The sequence below is a fragment of the Heptranchias perlo genome, chromosome 23 (genome assembly GCF_035084215.1).
Source record: "Heptranchias perlo isolate sHepPer1 chromosome 23, sHepPer1.hap1, whole genome shotgun sequence".
Lineage (NCBI taxonomy): Eukaryota > Metazoa > Chordata > Chondrichthyes > Hexanchiformes > Hexanchidae > Heptranchias > Heptranchias perlo.
This window is the reverse complement of record NC_090347.1, coordinates 18,614,823-18,633,932: the sequence shown is the minus strand read 5'-3', so window position 1 is coordinate 18,633,932 and position 19,110 is coordinate 18,614,823. Positions and strand designations below refer to the sequence as shown.

Below are 19,110 nucleotides of genomic sequence, written 5' to 3'. Positions count from 1 at the left end.
AACACTGAGCTCAGCTAAGTGCAAGCTCCGTGTATGTCCATTTGCACACATCTGCAAAACTTTGCTCTCTAACTAGAGAAAAAAAAAATCAGGTTTTGAGGGTGCAGGTAAGAGCAGCCACATTCTTAGAGTCTTTTTGACGCTCTGCTTAAGTTTAGAAAGATTTCAGGCTGTCCAACAGACTGTCTGGACCTTTTTAGAAGCAGGTTCACATCAGCTCCGAGTTATACTGCATCAATGCACAGCCAGAGGAGTGTAAGGTCACCCACTGAAGGCGATTTCATCTCTAGAGGCAAAATACACTAAGTCAAGTCATCAATCTAACTTCCAAGTTATACTGCTTTGCATCAGTGCAAATGTGGCAGTAAAATAGCAGCTTAACAGTTATAAAACACAATTTGAAACACTAAGCTTTTCTGGAAGCCTCTAAGATTTCACAATGCTGTATTTCAACTGAAGATGCAAAAATGATGCCAAGCAGTAGAGACCTGTCCTTTCAGCCTGAGTCAATTACACCCTAATTACTGAAGAAAGGAAGTCTATAATTAGTGAAGAACAGTGCTCTACAATTATTCGGCTGCATGGATTAGATGTCAAGGCTGAAATATTACAATTTAAATTGTAAATGACCTCTGGAGTAATGTGATCAGAGTTCTAATAGGATACAAGTGTTAACCCTTATCAGTCCAAGATCGGAGCTCATTAGATTCTATGTGCTTTTGTATTCTATTCCATTTATTTATTTTTCCTTTCCCCTCAGTGGAGCACCTAGGAACATTTTAAAACTTTAATGATGCTGCCCTAGCTTCTCATGGTAACTGAGGGCCCTTAAACTAGGAATCAATATAGTGGTTCTTCTCTGAACCTCTCTCAGGGCCTATGTATCTACACCACGTGAAGAGACCAAAACTGGACATAGTATTCTAGATGTAGCCTGCCCACAACATTTTAAGAATAATAATATTTCTTGTTTTATATTTAATTGTCCTGGCAATATATCCCAACACCCTATTTGCTTTTGCAACAGCCTTGTGGCGTTGGTCATGGGGCTTCAATGACCCACACATTGTAACATCCAGGTCCTTCCCTCACTCAGCAGCCTTGAGCATGCATGGTGTACTCATACTTGGGAGCTTCCTGTATCCAAGTGCATTATGCTGCTTTTATCCATATTAAAAGACAAATGCCAGATACAATCCCATTCCCCCATCGCATCTAGTTCTGCCTGCAATCAATTTTTCTCATCCAAGATCCTTACAACCACAATATCATTAATCAGTTCTCATGCTGAACCACTATTTATAGCTTCTATTTGAGAATGCATCCAGTTCCATATCCAAACCAAAATCTGCACACTAATTCCACAGGACCCAACCTTGTTTACATGCATTCTACTTGAGAATCTTCCTAAGCTCCTGTCAAATATCAATTCAAGAAGTTTAGAACATAATGGTAACATCTGGAAAAAGCTTTAACGGTCCTTAAAACAGCATAAAGGGTTAAATTGCATCACAAATTATAAAACCATAAGATTAATGAAGACCTCAGTCAGACTAGTGAATGAACTAATCTTTCACTATGCACCTTACAAATAAGTAAACTATCAAGATCTACAGCAGTTTATTTGTACTGTACATTTTTTTTTAAATGAACTAGAAAGAAGTGGCCCAATGTTCTGAAAGTTTCCATTAAGTTCATTTTTAAAAACAGCACACAGAATGATGACAGTAAATTACCCGACAAGTTTGATGCAAATCCAAACAGGAGACTGTCAAGTTACAGAGAAGTCATTTTTTTTAATAGAAGCATCCATGAAGACACATAGAATATGCTCATTTATTGAAGGAAAACACAATGAAGCCTGTATAGGATCTGTGAAAAATGATTTTAAGACATTCAGCTGACATTACTTCTTACAGGCCAAAATGCCAGACTGAACTATGCCCATTTTTGAAAAAGATCCAGAGGTCTGATCAAATGAGAGAAAAATACTCAAACTTTGTTTCAAGTTTTAAAACATGTTAGCTGTGGGAAATCGAAGTTCCCACTTCAGGCACGCAGTGTCAAAAGCAAGTACTCCCATGTTAGTTACTGCACAGTTAAACACAGTAAAGCTCCCTCCAGTCTTCCCCAACATTTTGCTGTAGCCCCAATCTCAAGAGCACCCGCACCAAACCAGTGTGACACTTTCCACGCCATCAATCCTTATAATCTCTGAATGAGTGTGCCAATTTAGGGGCTGAATTTTATGCCTACTTTGAGTTGTGGGTCCATACCCACTAAGAACAAGGTTGTGCCTGTCTTCACTCATGTCACACAGGACCCTTGTTGTTAAACAGAAAGTCTTTTGTCCAATCAATCCAGATCTGATTTTAACCCAGGTCCTAGTGAAGTAACTTACAATGGCATCAGGTCCCCAGGTTAAAGTTTACCTAGAAAAACTAATTAGCATTTACAGACAGATGGATAGTGCCATAGCAAATATCTGTGTCCCCTTGTTCCTCTTCTCTATCCAGAACTGCATAGTCCAGATACTTCAGAATTACAAGGTTCTCAGTAATCATGGGTTTGAGCCCCACAATGACAAGTCACGTGTGCAATGTTCTCAGTTCTGATCTGGAATAATAACAGACCTTATTTGACGAGAAAATTAGTGTAGAGTAAGGACTGCTGTGACAATCAACTGTCATCTCTTTGGTTCAGTGTTAAACTCAACTCCTGCTGGGAAAGTGTGGCATGACATGTTATCTAGATTTTATTTTTGACAGCTTTTAACTGTAGTGTAAGTATGCTTAATGAAAGAATATCACTGTTTAAAAAATAATCTTGAATTGTGACATTTAAACTTACCAGGTTTCAACCAGCATTTTGCCTGCTTTTCCATAGGCATGGAAAGCTAAAAATTGAAAAGCAACTGATTAGAAAACACAACAGTACCAAGCACTTGCATTAGATTTTAATTTATTTTTCATTACATTTCAGAATAAAATGCTTATATAGTAATTGGGACTGAAGAGGTGAAAGAATTTTAAAACATATACAAATCCCTGAAGTGCAGGAACAAGCTTGGCTACATTCTCTATTAGAGTCAGCATCAGTTTTCTAAAATTGCCAAATTTTAGACACTAAAGCGTAAAATACCATTTAATGGAGAAGGTAATTCCATAAGGATGCATATTCGCTAACAGCTACTTATCCATAATAATTGCTCCGGATTTCAAATAATTTTTCAAGTGTTTGTTTAAAATTATTATTCCAAGGCCAAAATAAAGAACTCTGGACAAATATCTATAAGCGATGGTACTTCCCTAAGGAATTACCTTTCCTTCAAAGAACAGTGCTTCAGTAAATTCCAAAACATTGAAATGCCCATTATGATTTGGAATTGGGTATTCAACGGCATTATCATCACTGAATCCCCCACCATCAACATCCTAGGGGGTCACCATTGACCAGAAACTTAACTGGACCAGGTACATAAATACTGTGGCTACAAGAGCAGGTCAGAGGCTGGGTATTCTGCGGCGAGTGACTGACCACCTGACTCCCCAAAGCCTTTCCACCATCTACAAGGCACAAGTCAGGAGTGTGATGGAATACTCTCCACTTGCCTGGATGAGTGCAGCTCCAACAAGACTCAAGAAGCTCGACACCATCCAGGACAAAGCAGCCCGCTTGATTGGCACCCCATTCACCACCCTAAACATTCACTCCCTTCACCACCGGCGCACCGTGGCTGCAGTGTGTACCATCTACAGGATGCACTGCAGCAACTTGCCAAAGCTTCTTCAATAGCACCTCCCAAACCCACGCCCTCTATCAACTAGAAGGACGAAGGCAGCAGGCACATAGGAACACTATCACTTGCACATTCACCTCCAAGTCACACACTATCCTCATTTGGAAATATATCGTCGCTCCTTCATCGTCGCTGGGTCAAAATCCTGGAACTCCTTACCTATCAGCACCGTGGGAGTACCTCCACCATACGGACTGCAGCGGTTCAAGAAGGCGGCTCACCACCACCGTCTCAAGGGCAATTAGGGATGGGCAATAAATGCTGGCAGACACATATCAGCAGAATTGCCGTAAAAATTCCATTGCCAAGTCAGCCATTTTGAGCACAATATAAGAGTGATAGGTGTCCTGATAGCATATAGAAGCTATTATGGTGGCAAAGTAATCACACATGCTGTACTCAGCTGCAATGACACTTCCAGTTTACATCAGGAACCAAATGACATAAATGGTCAATTCATGAATTCAGAATTGAGTTCCGCCAGGACAACTCGACTTCAGACCTCATTACAGCCTTGGTCCAAATATGGACAAAAGAGCTGAATTCCAGGAGGTGAGGGGAGAGTGACTGCCCTTGACATCAAGGCAGCATTTGACAGAGTGTGGCATCAAGGAGCCCTTGTAAAATTGAAGTCAATGGGAATCAGGGGGAAAACTCTCCAGTGGCTGGAGTCATACCTAGCACAAAGGAAGATGGTAGTGGTTGTTGGAGGCCAATCATCTCAGCCCCAGGACATTGCTGCAGGAGTTCCTCAGTGCAGTGTCCTAGGCCCAACCATCTTCAGCTGCTTCATCAATGACCTTCCCTCCATCATAAGGTCAGAAATGGGGATGTTCACTGATGATTGCACAGTGTTCAGTTCCATTCGCAACCCCTCAAATAATGATGCAGTCCGAGCCCGCATGCAGCAAGACCTGGACAACATCCAGGCTTGGGCTCATAAGTGGCAAGTAACATTCGCGCCAGACAAGTGCCATCTCCAACAAGAAGAGTCTAACCACCTCCCCTTGACATTCAACGGCATAACCATCACCGAATCCCCCACCATCAATATCCTGGGAGTCACCATTGACCAGAAACTTAACTGGAGCAGCGGTATAAATACTGTGGCTACAAGAGCAGGTCAGAGGCTGGGTATTCTGTGGCGAGTGACTCACCTCCTGACTCCCCAAAGCCTTTCCACCATCAACAAGGCACAAGTCAGGAGTGTGATGGAATACTCTCCACTTGCCTGGATGAGTGCAGCTCCAACAAGACTCAAGAAGCTCGACACCATCCAGGACAAAGCAGCCTGCTTGATTGGCACCCCATTCACCACCCTAAACATTCACTCCCTTCACCACCGGCGCACTGTGGCTGCAGTGTGTACCATCCACAGGATGCACTGCAGCAACTTGCCAAGGCTTCTTCGACAGCACCTTCCAAACCCGCGACCTCTACCACCTAGAGGGACAAGAGCAGCAGGCATATGGGAACACCACCACCTGCACGTTCCCCTCCAAGTCTCACACTATCCTGACTTGGAAATATATCGCCGTTCTTTCATCGTCGCTGGGTCAAAATCCTGGAACTCCCTTCCTAACAGCACTGTGGGAGAACCTTCACCACACGGACTGCAGCGGTTCAAGAAGGTGGCTCACCACCACCTTCTCAAAGGCAATAAATGCTGGCCTTGCCAGCAACGCCCACCTCCCATGAACGAATAAAAAAAGTTAGTACTTTTATTTCAAAAAAAGCAGGGAAGGTGACAAACTCTGTTTATTGGCCATGTGTTGTGGTGAAGATTCCAACATCCTCTCAAAAGCTCAACAAGAGATGCCAACTACTATATTAAAAGGTGCAATTATCAGGAACAAGTCATCAGCAGACAGTTCAATCAACATCACAAATATCACCAGCAATATAACCTAAATGGTAAAATTCTCAATGGAGTGTAGCAGAGAATCTAAGTGGTTAGTTGAAAGGAAATTATTACAACATCAAGAAGAACTTCATGGATAAATATCTATTAGTGATGACATTTCCCAATGGAATTACTTTCCCTTCAAAGAACACACACTGATCTTTAGACAGAGGATTGCAGGTGGAAAAGGTCTTAAAAATAGCAAACAGGATTCTGGATTTTATATATATATTGAATACAAAAGCAATGACAGTGAAAAATCTGTACAAGACATTGTTTAAGTCACAGTGGAGTTTGTTAAATTTCCACCCCTCCTGCCTCTTTAAAGTCCTCATTATCTGTTTTCTCAAACCCCATTGTGATTTCTTCACTAAGGTCTTTTCCCTATGCTCCTTCATTAACCTCTGCACCCAGCGACTTCTCATCCATGGTGATTTCAATCTTCACGTGAACTCCCCCACCTCATCCCACCTTCTCTAGCTTTGCTTATTGCTCCCACTTAATCTCAACCTGCGCATAAACTCCCCAAGGACACACCCACAACCCTGCCGTGCCTTTGCCACTTCTAGGGTTCTGATCTTTGACGAAGCCATCTCTGATCACTCAGCCCCAACGCCTTCATCGTTCTGTAACGTTTCCCCCATTTTCCGCCCCTTGGTCCTTACCAGAGACCCAACTCGTGCTCTCAACTCCCCCCCCGCCCCCCCCACCCCAACCCCTCAAATTCCCAACTCCTGGCCTTTCCTTGTCCCAGTGCTCACCATCATAAGTGGCGCTCTTTACACAGGCACTGTTTTTCACTCCCTTCAAAACAGCTGTCACCACTTTGTCACAAACAATTATTGAACTCTTCATCCTTTCCAACTGTCATCCCATATCTAACCTCCATTTCCTCTTCAAGGTCCTCGAATACATTGTCGCCACCCAGCTCCATGCTCACCTCTCCCAAAACTCCCTTGCTACTTCTCTTCCTGCCTTTAAAAGCTTCTTTCAAAAAATGTTTTAACTGAGCCTTCTTTCATTTCTCCTAACTCCTCTATCCCTTCCCAGTGTCTGCACTGTCCTATGTGAAATGCCTTGGGACGTTTTATTGTGTCCATTATAGCAAGAAAATAGAGCTGTGGAGAAAGTAAATCTATGTTTCACCAAGACCATACCAGGGTTGAGAGCATATAGTAATGGAGAGAAAACTAGGACTGCATTCACTAGAGCAGGCAACATTAAGGGGGGATCTAATAAAAGTGTGCAAAACTTTGAAAGGGTTTGAGGGTAAGGTTATTTCCACTGGTCAGTAAATTCATCACAAATTCAATTATTTGGTTTTGTATATACCAGACAATTATTGCCAAGGTTACCCTTTTCTCCTTACAACAGCTCTCCGGACATTGCTGTGAAACAGTTTGGACCTCAAACTACCCAATGCCCATCAGGAACAAACGTAACATCTTCCAGCAGTTGAATTCAAATGAGAGGCAATTCCAATACTTGAACTCATTAACAGTTTTTTTTAAAAAGGCACGATACTGCCCGAGTTGTTATTTACCTGTTCTCTTAATTTGCTAAAAGTTAATATCAGAATAGAATTGTAAAATGGAAACAACCGCAGAAGATTTCCCCCCCCCCCCCAACTTGCACAGTTATTAACCGATACTAAGTCAGCTGAACTCAATGTGGTTCAGTACCAGTGATCCCTGATGTTCATGTGTATGGATATCAGCTGATATCCATACACATGATAGTAGTAATAGGCTGCTGACTCTCAGTTTCTGGGCACAGTGATAAATGAGCACTTGGTCAACAATAGTGGGGAACAAAGGGGCTAATGAGAGTGGGAACTTAAAGTAACTTGTATCAGCAGAGAAAAAGTACTGGAGAAACTAATGGGACTAAAAGCCAGTAAATCCACTGCGCCTGATGGCTTACATCCTTGGGTTCTAAAAGAGGTGGCAGCAGAGATAGTGGATGCAATGGTTGTGATCTTCCAAAATTCCATAGATTCCAGAACAGTCCCAGCGGATTGGAAGGTAGCAAATGTAACCCTGCTATTCAGGAAAGGAGGGAGAGAGAAAACAGAGAACTACAGGCCAGTTAGCCTGACATCAGTTGTTGGGAAAATGCTGGAATCCATTATTAAGGAAGTGGTAACAGGGTACTTAGAAAATCATAACATGATTCAGCAGAGTCAACATGGTTTTATAAAAGGGAAATCGTGTTTCATACATTTATTAGAATTTTTTGAGGATGTAATTAGCAGGGTAAAGGGGAACCAGTAGATGTTTATGTGGATTTCCAAAAGGCATTTAATAAGGTGCCACGTAAAAGGTTGTTACACAAGTTAAGGGCTCATGGGGTTGGAGGTAATATATTAACATGGATAGAGGATTGGTTAATAGACAGAAAACAGACAATAGGGATAAACGGGTCATTTTCAGGTTGGCAGCTTGTAACTAGTGGGGTGCCGCAAGGATCAGTGCTTGACCTCAGCTATTTACAATCTATATTAATGACTTAGATGAAGGGACCATGTGTAATGTATCCAAGTTTGCTGACGATACAAAGCTAGGTGGGAAAGTAAGCTGTGAGGAGTTCACAGAGTCTGCAAAGGGATATAGACAGGTTAAGTGAGTGAGCAAGAAGGTGGCAGATGGAGTATAATGTGGGGAAATGTGAGGTTATTCACTTATGTAGGAAGAATAGAAAAACAGAATATTTTTAAATGGTGAGAAACTATTAAATGTTGGTGATCAGAGAGATTTGCGTGTCCTCATACAAAAAACAAAGTTAGCATGCAGGTAGGGCAAGCAATTAGGAAGGCAAATGGCATGTTTGCCTTTATTGCAAGGGGTTGGAGTACAAGAGTAAGGAAGTCTTACTACAATTGTACAGGGCTTTGGTGAGAGCTCACCTGGAGTACTGTGTAGTTTTGGTCTCCTTATCAAGGAAGGATATCCTTGCCTTATAGATGCAGCGAAGGTTCACTAGATTGATTCATGGGATGCGAGGGCTGTCCTATGAGGAGAGATTGAGTTGAATGGGCCTATACTCTCTGGAGTTTAGAAGAATGAGAGGTGATCTCATTGAAACATAAAAGATTCTGAGGGGGCTTGACAGGGTAGATGCTGAGAGGTTGTTTCCCCTGGAGAGTCTAGAACTAGAGGGCATAGTCACAGGACAGGGGTTCGGCCATTTAGAACGGAGATGAGGAGGAATATCTTCACTCAGAGGGTTGCGAATCTTTAGAACTGTCTATGCTGAGTCGTTGAATATATTCAAGGCTGAGATAGATAGATCTTTGGACTCTAGGGGAATCAAGGGATATGGGGATCGGGCAGGAAAATAGAGTTGAGGTCGAAGATCAGCCATGATCTTACTGAATGGCAGAGCAGGCTCGAGGGGCTGTGTGGCGTGCTCCTGCTCCTATTTCTTATGTTTTTACGTAGGAGAGGAAGCAGTATTTGAAGTTGCTATATTTTAGCGAATCCGATGCAGTGGTGCACAGGTTTAACTTCTAGAATTAGAAACCAAACCTCTTTTACTAGCACTAATGGAAAGTTTCTTACCAAGGCCAGGGTAAGTCCTGCGCTTGCTGGTATTCGCTGCCTTCACCAGGAACATACAGGACTGGTGAGTCATCCAGGAACAGAAGAGGAGCAGGACAACACCCAGTGCAATTCCACACTGCAGGACAAAAAAAAAATAATCTGGAAATAAGATATTCATTGTAATTTGGAAGAAGCACTAGCAAGGTTATGGACCACAAAAGAATTGATCCTACAGTATGTGCATTAGCAATTTTAAAGTACCCATAAATAATTCAGTCCAGTGAAACAATCTGGTGTGATGCCTTGTTCTGAAATCATTCTGAACCAGACTTAAACAGTGTCAACCAACAGAATCTTTATTTGACAGAGCTATATTATAAGCCTCAGACTGGAATGTGAGAATTAAATATGACTTTTAATTCAATTCACCAAGACTTTGATCTTAATTCCTGAAAAAAATGAATTTAAATCAAGATAATTGTACAATCCAATTAAGTTGTTTTGGCCATTCCTTATTTACTACAATAAAAAGAATGCAGCTTTAAAGTCTAAGGGGCTAATTTTCCTGATCTTTATCCCCAGGAAATGCCCATTCCTTGGGTGCAAAGGTCAGGGAAAAAGGTGGTGAAGACAAGTTACACCACATCTCCTCCCCTTTGCCAGGGATTCCCTGGCAGGATGGAGCACGACACATTCCTGTAATGGGCACGGGCCTAACGTACAGATGCTAAAGAGGCAGGAGTGGTGCCCCTGGACTTGAAGCCACGGGGCACCAAGATGCAGAGGCGGCCCAAACTGCTGGGGTTTGTACCAGGAACCACCACTCAGTCCCTCTGGTCTGAGGAAGCCCAACTGCAAACTAAAGGAGGGGCCCAATTTTTTTTTTAAACTTGTTCTTTTTTAAAACTTAGATATTGGATCTTCCAAGTCTTGGGATCTACAGCAGCAGCCAAACTACTTCGAGGCCAGTGCCCAGGAACACAGCTGCAGGCCTCTTAGATCTGCATCTGCATTCCAATTTCTAGCCCAAGCTTCTTGAGCCTGACACAGCCAGGTGGCAGGCCAACGCCGCGGTGTCCCAGGGCCTTGTTAATGGGCTGGAACAGAAAATCTTTGCAATCCTGGGCCTGGATTTTGATGGGTGGGGTGGGGGAAGAGACGCAGGAAAAATCAGCCCCTACATATTTTCTTACACAACTGTAGATGTAAGTGCTTGAATTATACCAAGCATTGTACTGGCTTTTAGGTTTGTGTAAATTCAGGGGAGAAGTTAAGGTCAAAGGATGGGGGGTGGGAGGTCAAAGTCCAAATTTAGCACAGCGCAGCCAATGTAACTTTATCCAGCTAGACACAAACAAAAGTGACCGTTGGTGCTAATAACTTTTCTGCTTATCCACAATTACAACAACGATATCCTCAAAACAGTCACTAAAATTGGTCTGTATAGGGAAAATGTATGCAGCATGCGTGGCTAAAAATGTACAGGAAACTATAGACTAGAAAGAATTATGGGCAATTAAAGTGTAATCCTTTTGAAAACCAAGCATCAGATTGCTGCTCTTGAAGTAGACTATAACAAAATGGAATATATGTTTGTAGCACACTTTTCAGTAGAACTGTCCTTTTTTTTGACACGAGATAACACGGATTATTTTTCAGTAAAATCCCCTCTTTTTGCCAACTGGTTTCAGATCACGTGACAAGACAACCATAATGGCAGTGGTAACAAAACAAATTGCAGTCAGTAAGGCAAGATATAACCTTAATGGCAACAAAACTGTATGCATTAATATAAAAGATGGTTGTGCGTGATAGTGGCCTGTAACATGATCTGAGCCTATAAACTGAGAGAGCAGTTTGTGTTATTGGAATCCCTTGATTATATTCCCAGAGAGCCTTTATTCTCAAAACAATACGCACTATGCACAGAATTTCTCTGATTATTAACTTTGGATTATTTCTTGATAAATCAGTGCTGGTGGGATCACACTTAATGCACTTTGTGATTATAGCCACCATATATGAAGACACACAGGACACAGACAGCTTGCCGCCACACTGGCAGCACAAAAGGGAGATAAAACATCAAATTGAAGCTGCATCTACAATAAACAATATGATGCCAGGGAGTAACTTCATGGCTCCAATCTAATTCAGGGATTCAGATGATGTCAAAATGTGAGAAAGAAGCCATTTATAACTATTGAACCCTCCGATTCCTTTCTTGATAAGCTCTTTATAGTATATACAGTTTCAATTTTATTACAGATAGCAAGGAGTGTTTGTAAGGCTGCAAGCTAATTTCATGGTTCAGGTAAAGAAGGAACTTGCATTTATATAGCACCTTGTTGTACCTCTCAGAAACGTCCCAAAGCACTTCAAATACAATGAATTGCTTTGAAGTGCAGTCGCTGTTACGCAAGTGAACACGGCAACTTTTTTGTGCACAGCAATCTTCCACAAAAAGCACTAAGATAAATAACCAGTTAATGTGGTACTAGTAGAGGGGAGAATATCGGTCAGGGACCAGACACCAGGGAATTACCTGCTCTTCTTCAAATAGTGCCATGGGATCTTTAACATTCAAGTAAACCACTAAAACAGACAGAAGTGTGCCTCAGTTTAACGTCTCATCTGAAGGATAGCACTTCCTCCAATGCAGCACTCCTTCAGTACCACACTGTAATGTTTGCCCAGATTTTGTCATCAAATCCTGCAGTGGATCTTGAACCCACAACCTCCTGGCCCAGAGGAAAGAGTGCTACCAAATGAGCTAAGCAGACAGTTAAACTGTTCAAGATCATGAGATAACTATGGGCAAGGAAGGCTTTTCAGCAAATCTTAGTTGATCTAGGTAGAAAAAAAATCTACAACTTTTCCAGCATCTAAACGTCTCATAGCATTCCAAGGTTTTTGCCTCAACTTTTCCGACCAGAAGTTAATTTGTTTGTTGATCACTGTGTGACGAGGAATGTCCTGACCTCAGTCCAGTTTGTACCAGTACCCCCTGACCCTACTGTTGTGGTTTACCTTGAAGTAGCACTCCCAAAGTGCCTTTTCTGTACTGTTTACTATCTTATACCCTTTTAAGAGTTCCATCTCACTTGTCTCCTTTCAAAGCTGGAACTCTACACTTTAGAGAAGTGTAGACTTAGAGTTATAGAGTCATAGAGTTATACAGCACGGATAGAGGCCCTTCGGCCCATCGTGTCCGCACCGGCCATCAAGCCCTGTCTAATCTAATCCCATATTCCAGCATTTGGTCCGTAGGGGCGATCTGATTGAGATTCATTAGATACTTTGCGTCAGTATTTACAGTAGAAAGAGGATAGCATGCCGGAAATCCCAAGAAAACTAATATTGAATCGGGGACAGGGACTCAATAAAATTAACATAAGTAAAACAACAGTAATGAAGAAAATAATAGCACTAAAGAGTGACAAATCCCCAGGACCAGATGGTTTCCATCCCAGGGTTTTAAAGGAAGTAAGTGAGCACATTGCAGATGCCCTAACTATAATCTTTCAAAGTTCTCTAGATTCAGGAACTGTCCCTCAAGATTGGAAAATTGCACGTCACTCCGCTTTTTAAGAAAGGAGAGGGAAACCAGGGAATTATAGACCAATTAGCCTAACATCTGTTGTGGAGAAAATGCTGGAGTCTATAGTTAAGGATAGGGTGACTGAACACCTCGAGAATTTTCAGTTAATCAGAGAGAGCCAGCATGGATTTGTGAAAGGTAGGTCGTGCCTGACAAACCTGATTGAATTTTTTGAAGAGGTGACTAAAGTAGTGGAAAGGGGAATGTCAATGGATGTTATTTACATGGACTTCCTGAAGGCATTTGATAAAGTCCCACATAAGAGACTGTTAGCTAAGATAGAAGCCCATGGAATTGAGGGAAAAGTACAGACTTGGTTAGGAAGTTGGCTGAGCGAAAGAGAGTAGGGATAATGGGGGTGTACTCACATTGGCAGGATGTGACTAGTGGAGTCCTGCAGGGATCTGTCTTGGGGCCTCAATTATTCACAATATTTATTAACGACTTAGATGAAGGCATAGAAAGTCTCATATCTAAGTTTGCCGATGACACAAAGATTGGTGGCATTGTAAGCAGTGTAAATGAAAACATAAAATTTCAAAGCGATATTGATAGATTAGGTGAATAGGCAAAACTGTGGCAAATGGAATTCAATGTAGGCAAATGTGAGGTCATCCACTTTGGATCAAAAAAGGATAGAACAGGGTACTTTCTAAATGGTAAAAGTTAAAAACAGTGGATGTCCAAAGGGACTTAGGGGTTCAGGTACATAGATCATTGAAGTGTCATGAACAGGTGCAGAAAATAATCAATAAGGCTAATGGAATGCTGGCCTTCATATCTAGAGGACTAGAGTCCAAGAAGTTATACTGCAGCTATACAAAACCCGAGTTAGACCGCACCTGGAGTACTGTGACCAGTTCTGGGCACCACACCTTCGGAGGGACATATTAGCCTTGGAGGGAGTGCAGCGTGGGTTTACTAGAATGATACCCGGACTTCAAAGGTTAAGTTACAAGGAGAGATTACACAAATTGAGGTTGTATTCTCTGGAGTTTCGAAGGTTAAGGGGTGATCTGATCAAAGTTTAAGATATTAAGGGGAACAGATAGGGTGGATAGAGAGAAACTATTTCCGCTGGTTGGGGATTTTAGGAGTAGGGGGCACAGTCTAAAAATTAGAGCCAGACCTTTCAGGAGTGAGATTAGAAAACATTTCTACACACAAAGGGTTGTAGAAGTTTGGAACTCTCTTCAGCAAATGGCAATTGATACTAGCTTAATTGCTAAATTTAAATCTGAGATAGATAGCTTTCTGGCAACCAAAGGTATTAAGGGATATGGGCCAACGGCAGGTATATGGAGTTAGATCACAGATCAGCCATGATCTTATCAAATGGCGGAGCAGGCACGAGGGGCTGAATGGCCTACTCCTGTTCCTTTGTTCCTATTGGATGATGAAAGGAATAAATTGTGTTCCAGTTGGCAGTTTGTTCCAATTAAATAAGTTGGGGGGGAACAAAGGGTCACAATTTTAAGTTGGACAAGGCCAGATCCAGGTTAGATGTTAGGAGGTGGTTCTTTTCCCAGAGAAAACTGGACCTCTGGAACAGGCTGCCGGCTCGTGCAGTGGACACCAATTTGTTGAATTCCTTCAAGTAAGAGCTGGACCTGTTTCTGGCTGGGGCAGAGATTACCTCTTACAAAAGGTGGGTAATGTAATGCATAGAATTATTAAGGCCAGGGTGATCTCCTGAACTAGTTTCGATCACCAAAGGGGTCAGAGAGGAATTTTCCACATTTTTCCCCCCCAAATTGGCTTGGATCTTTATCTGGTTTCTCACCTCTCCCAGGAGATCACATGGTTTTAGGTGGGATGGGGAGTGTATATACTGTGATATACAAGGTATCACGATTGTGCAGAACAGCTGGATGGACCAGAGTGTCTGTGCCTGTCCATCGTTGTTCGTAAAGCTGAAGAACCCAAGTTGCTCCAGTTTTTCCCCTTGCCTTAATCCTGACACACGGGATTAGGTTTGTGGCCCTTCTCAGCACTGCCTCCAGAGCTTGTCGTAGTCACCAAAACTGGGCAAAGTACTCAACTTACAGTCTGATCTGAATTTTATACAGTTTCAAAACAACATGCTCTGACTGAAACTCCATAGTTCAACAATTCTATTTACTTTGTTGATTGCTACCTCATTGTGCCTGGACAAGTTGTGTAGAACTTACTATTAACCCCAATCTCTCAACTTCACCCTTAAACTTTGCTCTTGCATTTTTTTGACCAGCTAATGCTCTCAATAAATTTGCTGCCTTGTAATCACTCCTAAATTGAACATCCAAGTAGAGTACATTAAATTTTTACAGGATATACACTCTTTATTCACATATTTAACAAAAATACTGCAAGTATAATTTTCTATTCATATAAAAAATTAACCAATTTTTGAAATTTAACCCCCCCCCCACCCTTGTCTGGGCCACTTACCATCCTTGGCTCAAGAAACAAGCAGGCAGTTAGCTCACAGTTTTATGACAATGCTCTTAAAGCTGGGCACAAGAAGTAGACAAGGGCAACCCTGGGTAATGTGCCCTCTTACCACACAGCACTATGGATAAACTGGCAACTTTTTAATCCACAAATCTTCCCACTTGGCCCAGTTGAAATCTAAGGTTCAATGAACGCTGGGCTGTAAATCTATGGTAATAAGAGCCATATTGTTTTTAGAAGTAGAAACTACCTACTTTCTTAATTTAAAGGGATTCATCTGTAAAAGTTACAGTTTACAAACATTCCAGCATGAAAGAACTAGGATATTCAATTATGCAACTTCAACAATTCCATGGATTGAACAAATGTTTTAGTAATGAAGTTACAGTATTATAATCATGAAATAGAAATAACATTTTCTTGTAAGCTTTGCACACTGGTACCATTAATTGCATATGCTACATAGTTGAAAACAAGCCAGTTTTTGTACGCAACATCATATGTGCACATCAATATCTTACCAAAATAATTTCACACACCACAGCCTAATCAGGGAGATCAGAGTCCCTCATTAGCTGACTAAGTTTACATGCTTCCTAAAGAGAAAATCATGTGTGTTTTTCACTTTTGAGAATACACAGTACAATTGTTTATATTGTGCACAACTTTGTGCTACCAACAGTAGTTATTTGTGCTCACTATATGTAAGTATTAGTGCTCATATTCTGGGACAAAGAGAGCAAAATGGAAGATAGTTAGAAAGAATGTACTAGTATTCACTGAACACCTTTCACTTCCTCAGGATGTTGCAAAGCACTTCACAACCAATTACTTTTGAAGTTGCTTTGCAAGTAAACGGAACAACCAATTTGCACATTGCAAGGTCTCACAAAGAGCAAATGTGATAAATGACCTGTTAGTCTGTTTTGGTGGTGTTGGTTGAGGAATAAATTTTGGCCAGGACACAAGAACTCTTCTCTTCTCTGAATAGTGCCATAGATTCTTTTATGTCCACTTGAACAGGCAAATTGGGTTTAACAAATGGCAGCACCTCTGACAATGCAGCTCTCGGTTAATATTGCACCGAAGTGTCAATCTAGATGTTGTGCTTAACTCCCAGGAGTGGGACTGGAAACCATGATCTTCTGACTCAGGGCACAACATGCCACAAGTGAGCCAAGCTGAAACGTATTTGTTACCATATTTAGTTAAAATAATGCTGGTGCACTTTTATACTTGTAAAAAGTTCAACATATATCATGCTGCAGTACAATAGATGACACACTTTCACAAGACTTGCAATCTGGCAGTTCTCCACTCACCTGTTTGAAGCAGAATGGCATGGTGAGCACACTCACCCCCACAATACTGTTCACTACGTTCATGATGAGGCCCCAGTTTGAAGCAGTCATGTTTGATTAGTTTTTGGGAAAAGGTATCACAGAATTTTTATTTAAATCTGACTCGCTATGTATTATTTCTTTCCCGACGTTGACAGAATCAATAGTATCAGTAAATGTCAAGAAATATAACTGCAATCAAATCTTGTCCTTACTGGAAAACTAAATGTGAAAGATTGTTTTTCTAAATTCCAGCTTGTAATTTCTGAACAGAAAACCAACAGTGTAACTTTCTGTAACTTTCAAAAATTCTGTAGTGACTTAAAGAAAAATCTCCTAGTATGTAAGGAAAATAATAGTATCTACACAAAAACCTCACCTAATACAGAATTGATTATGTAACAAGTGGTCCTGCAGCACACGTGTTGTATATATAATAATAAAGTTAGACAAGGCAACTGAAAGTGAATGTTACTAACAAGCAACAGTTAAAAATCAAAGATTTAACAAGAGAGGGGAAAAAAAACAAAAATAAACTCAACAACGACACAAAACGGGACTCTGAAGTTTGTCAGAATGTGCAGTGACCAAAAACTGGAGAGGGGGAGGGGGGGGGGGGAATCAAAGTTGGGTATAAAAAGAACTTGAAGGCTTTTGGCTAGAGAGAAAAAAAAATGCAAAAATAAATTCAAATAAGAAAAGCAGAATAAATCTAAAGTGGAGCGGATGGGGACACCAGGAGCCGGTGGGAATTTCCGTGACGTGGCGGATCCTCGGCACAAACTCAGCTTCCCCTCAACTTCACCCCGACTCTCGGTTTCTGTTTACAAACAGCCGGGCTCCTGTCAAGCGAGCTCTTTAACACCGACTATTCCAGGCCCACCCGTCGCTCCCCCTGGACCTAGACCATTTTTTTTTGGAACTGTTTTCGGCCCAGGCGCTTCCTCCGCCTCAAAAAAAAACACCAACAGCGCTCAATAAAAAGCCGCCGGTTTGTTTGTTGCCCAACTTTTTAATCCGACCCTCCCGAGGAGAAAGACTAAACTCAGCGAGGCCTGCGGCGATCGTCAGCTCCGCCTCTCAGCCCCTCTTATTCCGTGAGACCTTTTTTTTTTCTCCAACCCGCCGCCAGAAAGTTTCCACTCATTCAAATCGTCCACTTTCTCCCCCTCCCGTCTCCAGGAAATGCCAGACTGACAACGAGTGCGCCGACGACGGATGGACCTCCTCCAGCCGCGGGCCTCCGAACTCAGCACTTGCAGCGCCACCAGTGAGGTTGGGAGGACTCACGACACCGACAGATGCTGGCAACCGGGTTAGGGTGGCTGACGAAGTTGCAGCCAAAAAGTTAACTTATCTGCTCTCTCCTACCTGCTGCTTTTAGATCAGATTTGTAACTTTTGTGGATGTTTGCTTATTTTATTTGTAGCTGTTCAATTGTTAATAAAATCACCTGTTTTTTTTAAAAAAATATAATAAACAAAAATGGATGTTTCTCCAGATCATGACTATCCAAGCAGTAATAAATTGGAACATACATGATTATTGCAAGTTTTGTTACATAAGTTCATGCTTCAGCATGACGGGCAATTATTTTGCACTAAACTTGGTACTGTTGTACCATTTGATAAAGATAACTGTCAGATAATTTCTCACATTAGAGCGGACCAGAGGTCCCCAAACTGGGGTACAACGAGATTATCAAGGGATACGAGGAGGACGTCAGGTCTGAACAAAGGTAAGTTGGGTGCATTTAATAAAAAGTTGCACCCACAATCCAGTGATGGGTGAACTTTGTTGCTGTTTTCTTGCAGCTGGGGATGCGCTGTCAGTATGGGGTTGCTAACGCTGGTTCGGCATATTCCTGGAGGTTTCATCAGATGACCTCCGCATCCAACTGTCCTACTCCTACGCTCCGACCATTGGTTACCTGACGCATCCATCCTCATGGCTCACCATCTTCCCACGCCAACTGGAAAGCGAACAGACCCTTCGTTACCAGATTGGAAGATTTTTGATTCTTTCCTCCCATCTCCAATATTTTTATAGCTAATAAACAAAAGTATTCAAAGAAAATGAAAAAGACCCCACAATTTTTTTTAATGCCCCTATTATTTTTCTTCTAGATTGCTCGCAGCAGTGTCCTGGAGATTAATCGTTAATTCCTGGACACTCCAGGACAATCCTGGAGGGTTGGCAACCCTATGTCAGTGGAAGTTGGTCCATCGTGCAGTGGTTAAGGCTCGTGTTCCAATTGCAGCGGTCACCACTGGAGGTGAACTGGGCTCAATCCGGAGTGTGTGAAACCATGCAGCCAGGAACCAAGTGGCCAAACCTCTCCTGTTGGAGGAGATGACAACAGCAAAAGCTGGGACAACAGTCACAATTCGAGGCACCCACAAAGAAAAAGTCTGAATCGCGTGAAGCCTGCTAAAGAGGTGCCGGAAGTAGCAGCATTCCTGCTGGTGTGAGTATGCCTATTGCTGTTCCAG

At 41.9% G+C, this 19,110-nt stretch overlaps 1 protein-coding gene across 2 annotated transcripts in view; it reads right to left on the bottom strand.

The window, feature by feature from the left end:
- The window catches only part of slc38a10 (solute carrier family 38 member 10), a 112,885-nt gene extending 95,079 nt beyond the window's left edge, over positions 1–17,806 (bottom strand). For both annotated transcript variants that reach the window (XM_068004129.1, XM_068004131.1), the window contains exons 1-3: positions 16,601–17,806; positions 9,263–9,380; positions 2,851–2,896 (exon numbers count right to left, since the gene is read on the bottom strand). In XM_068004129.1, the coding sequence (XP_067860230.1) occupies positions 2,851–2,896; positions 9,263–9,380; positions 16,601–16,690 (254 nt within the window). In that variant the 5' untranslated portion in view covers positions 16,691–17,806. The remainder of the gene's footprint in view (positions 1–2,850; positions 2,897–9,262; positions 9,381–16,600) is intronic.
- Positions 17,807–19,110: the final 1,304 nt, after the last annotated feature.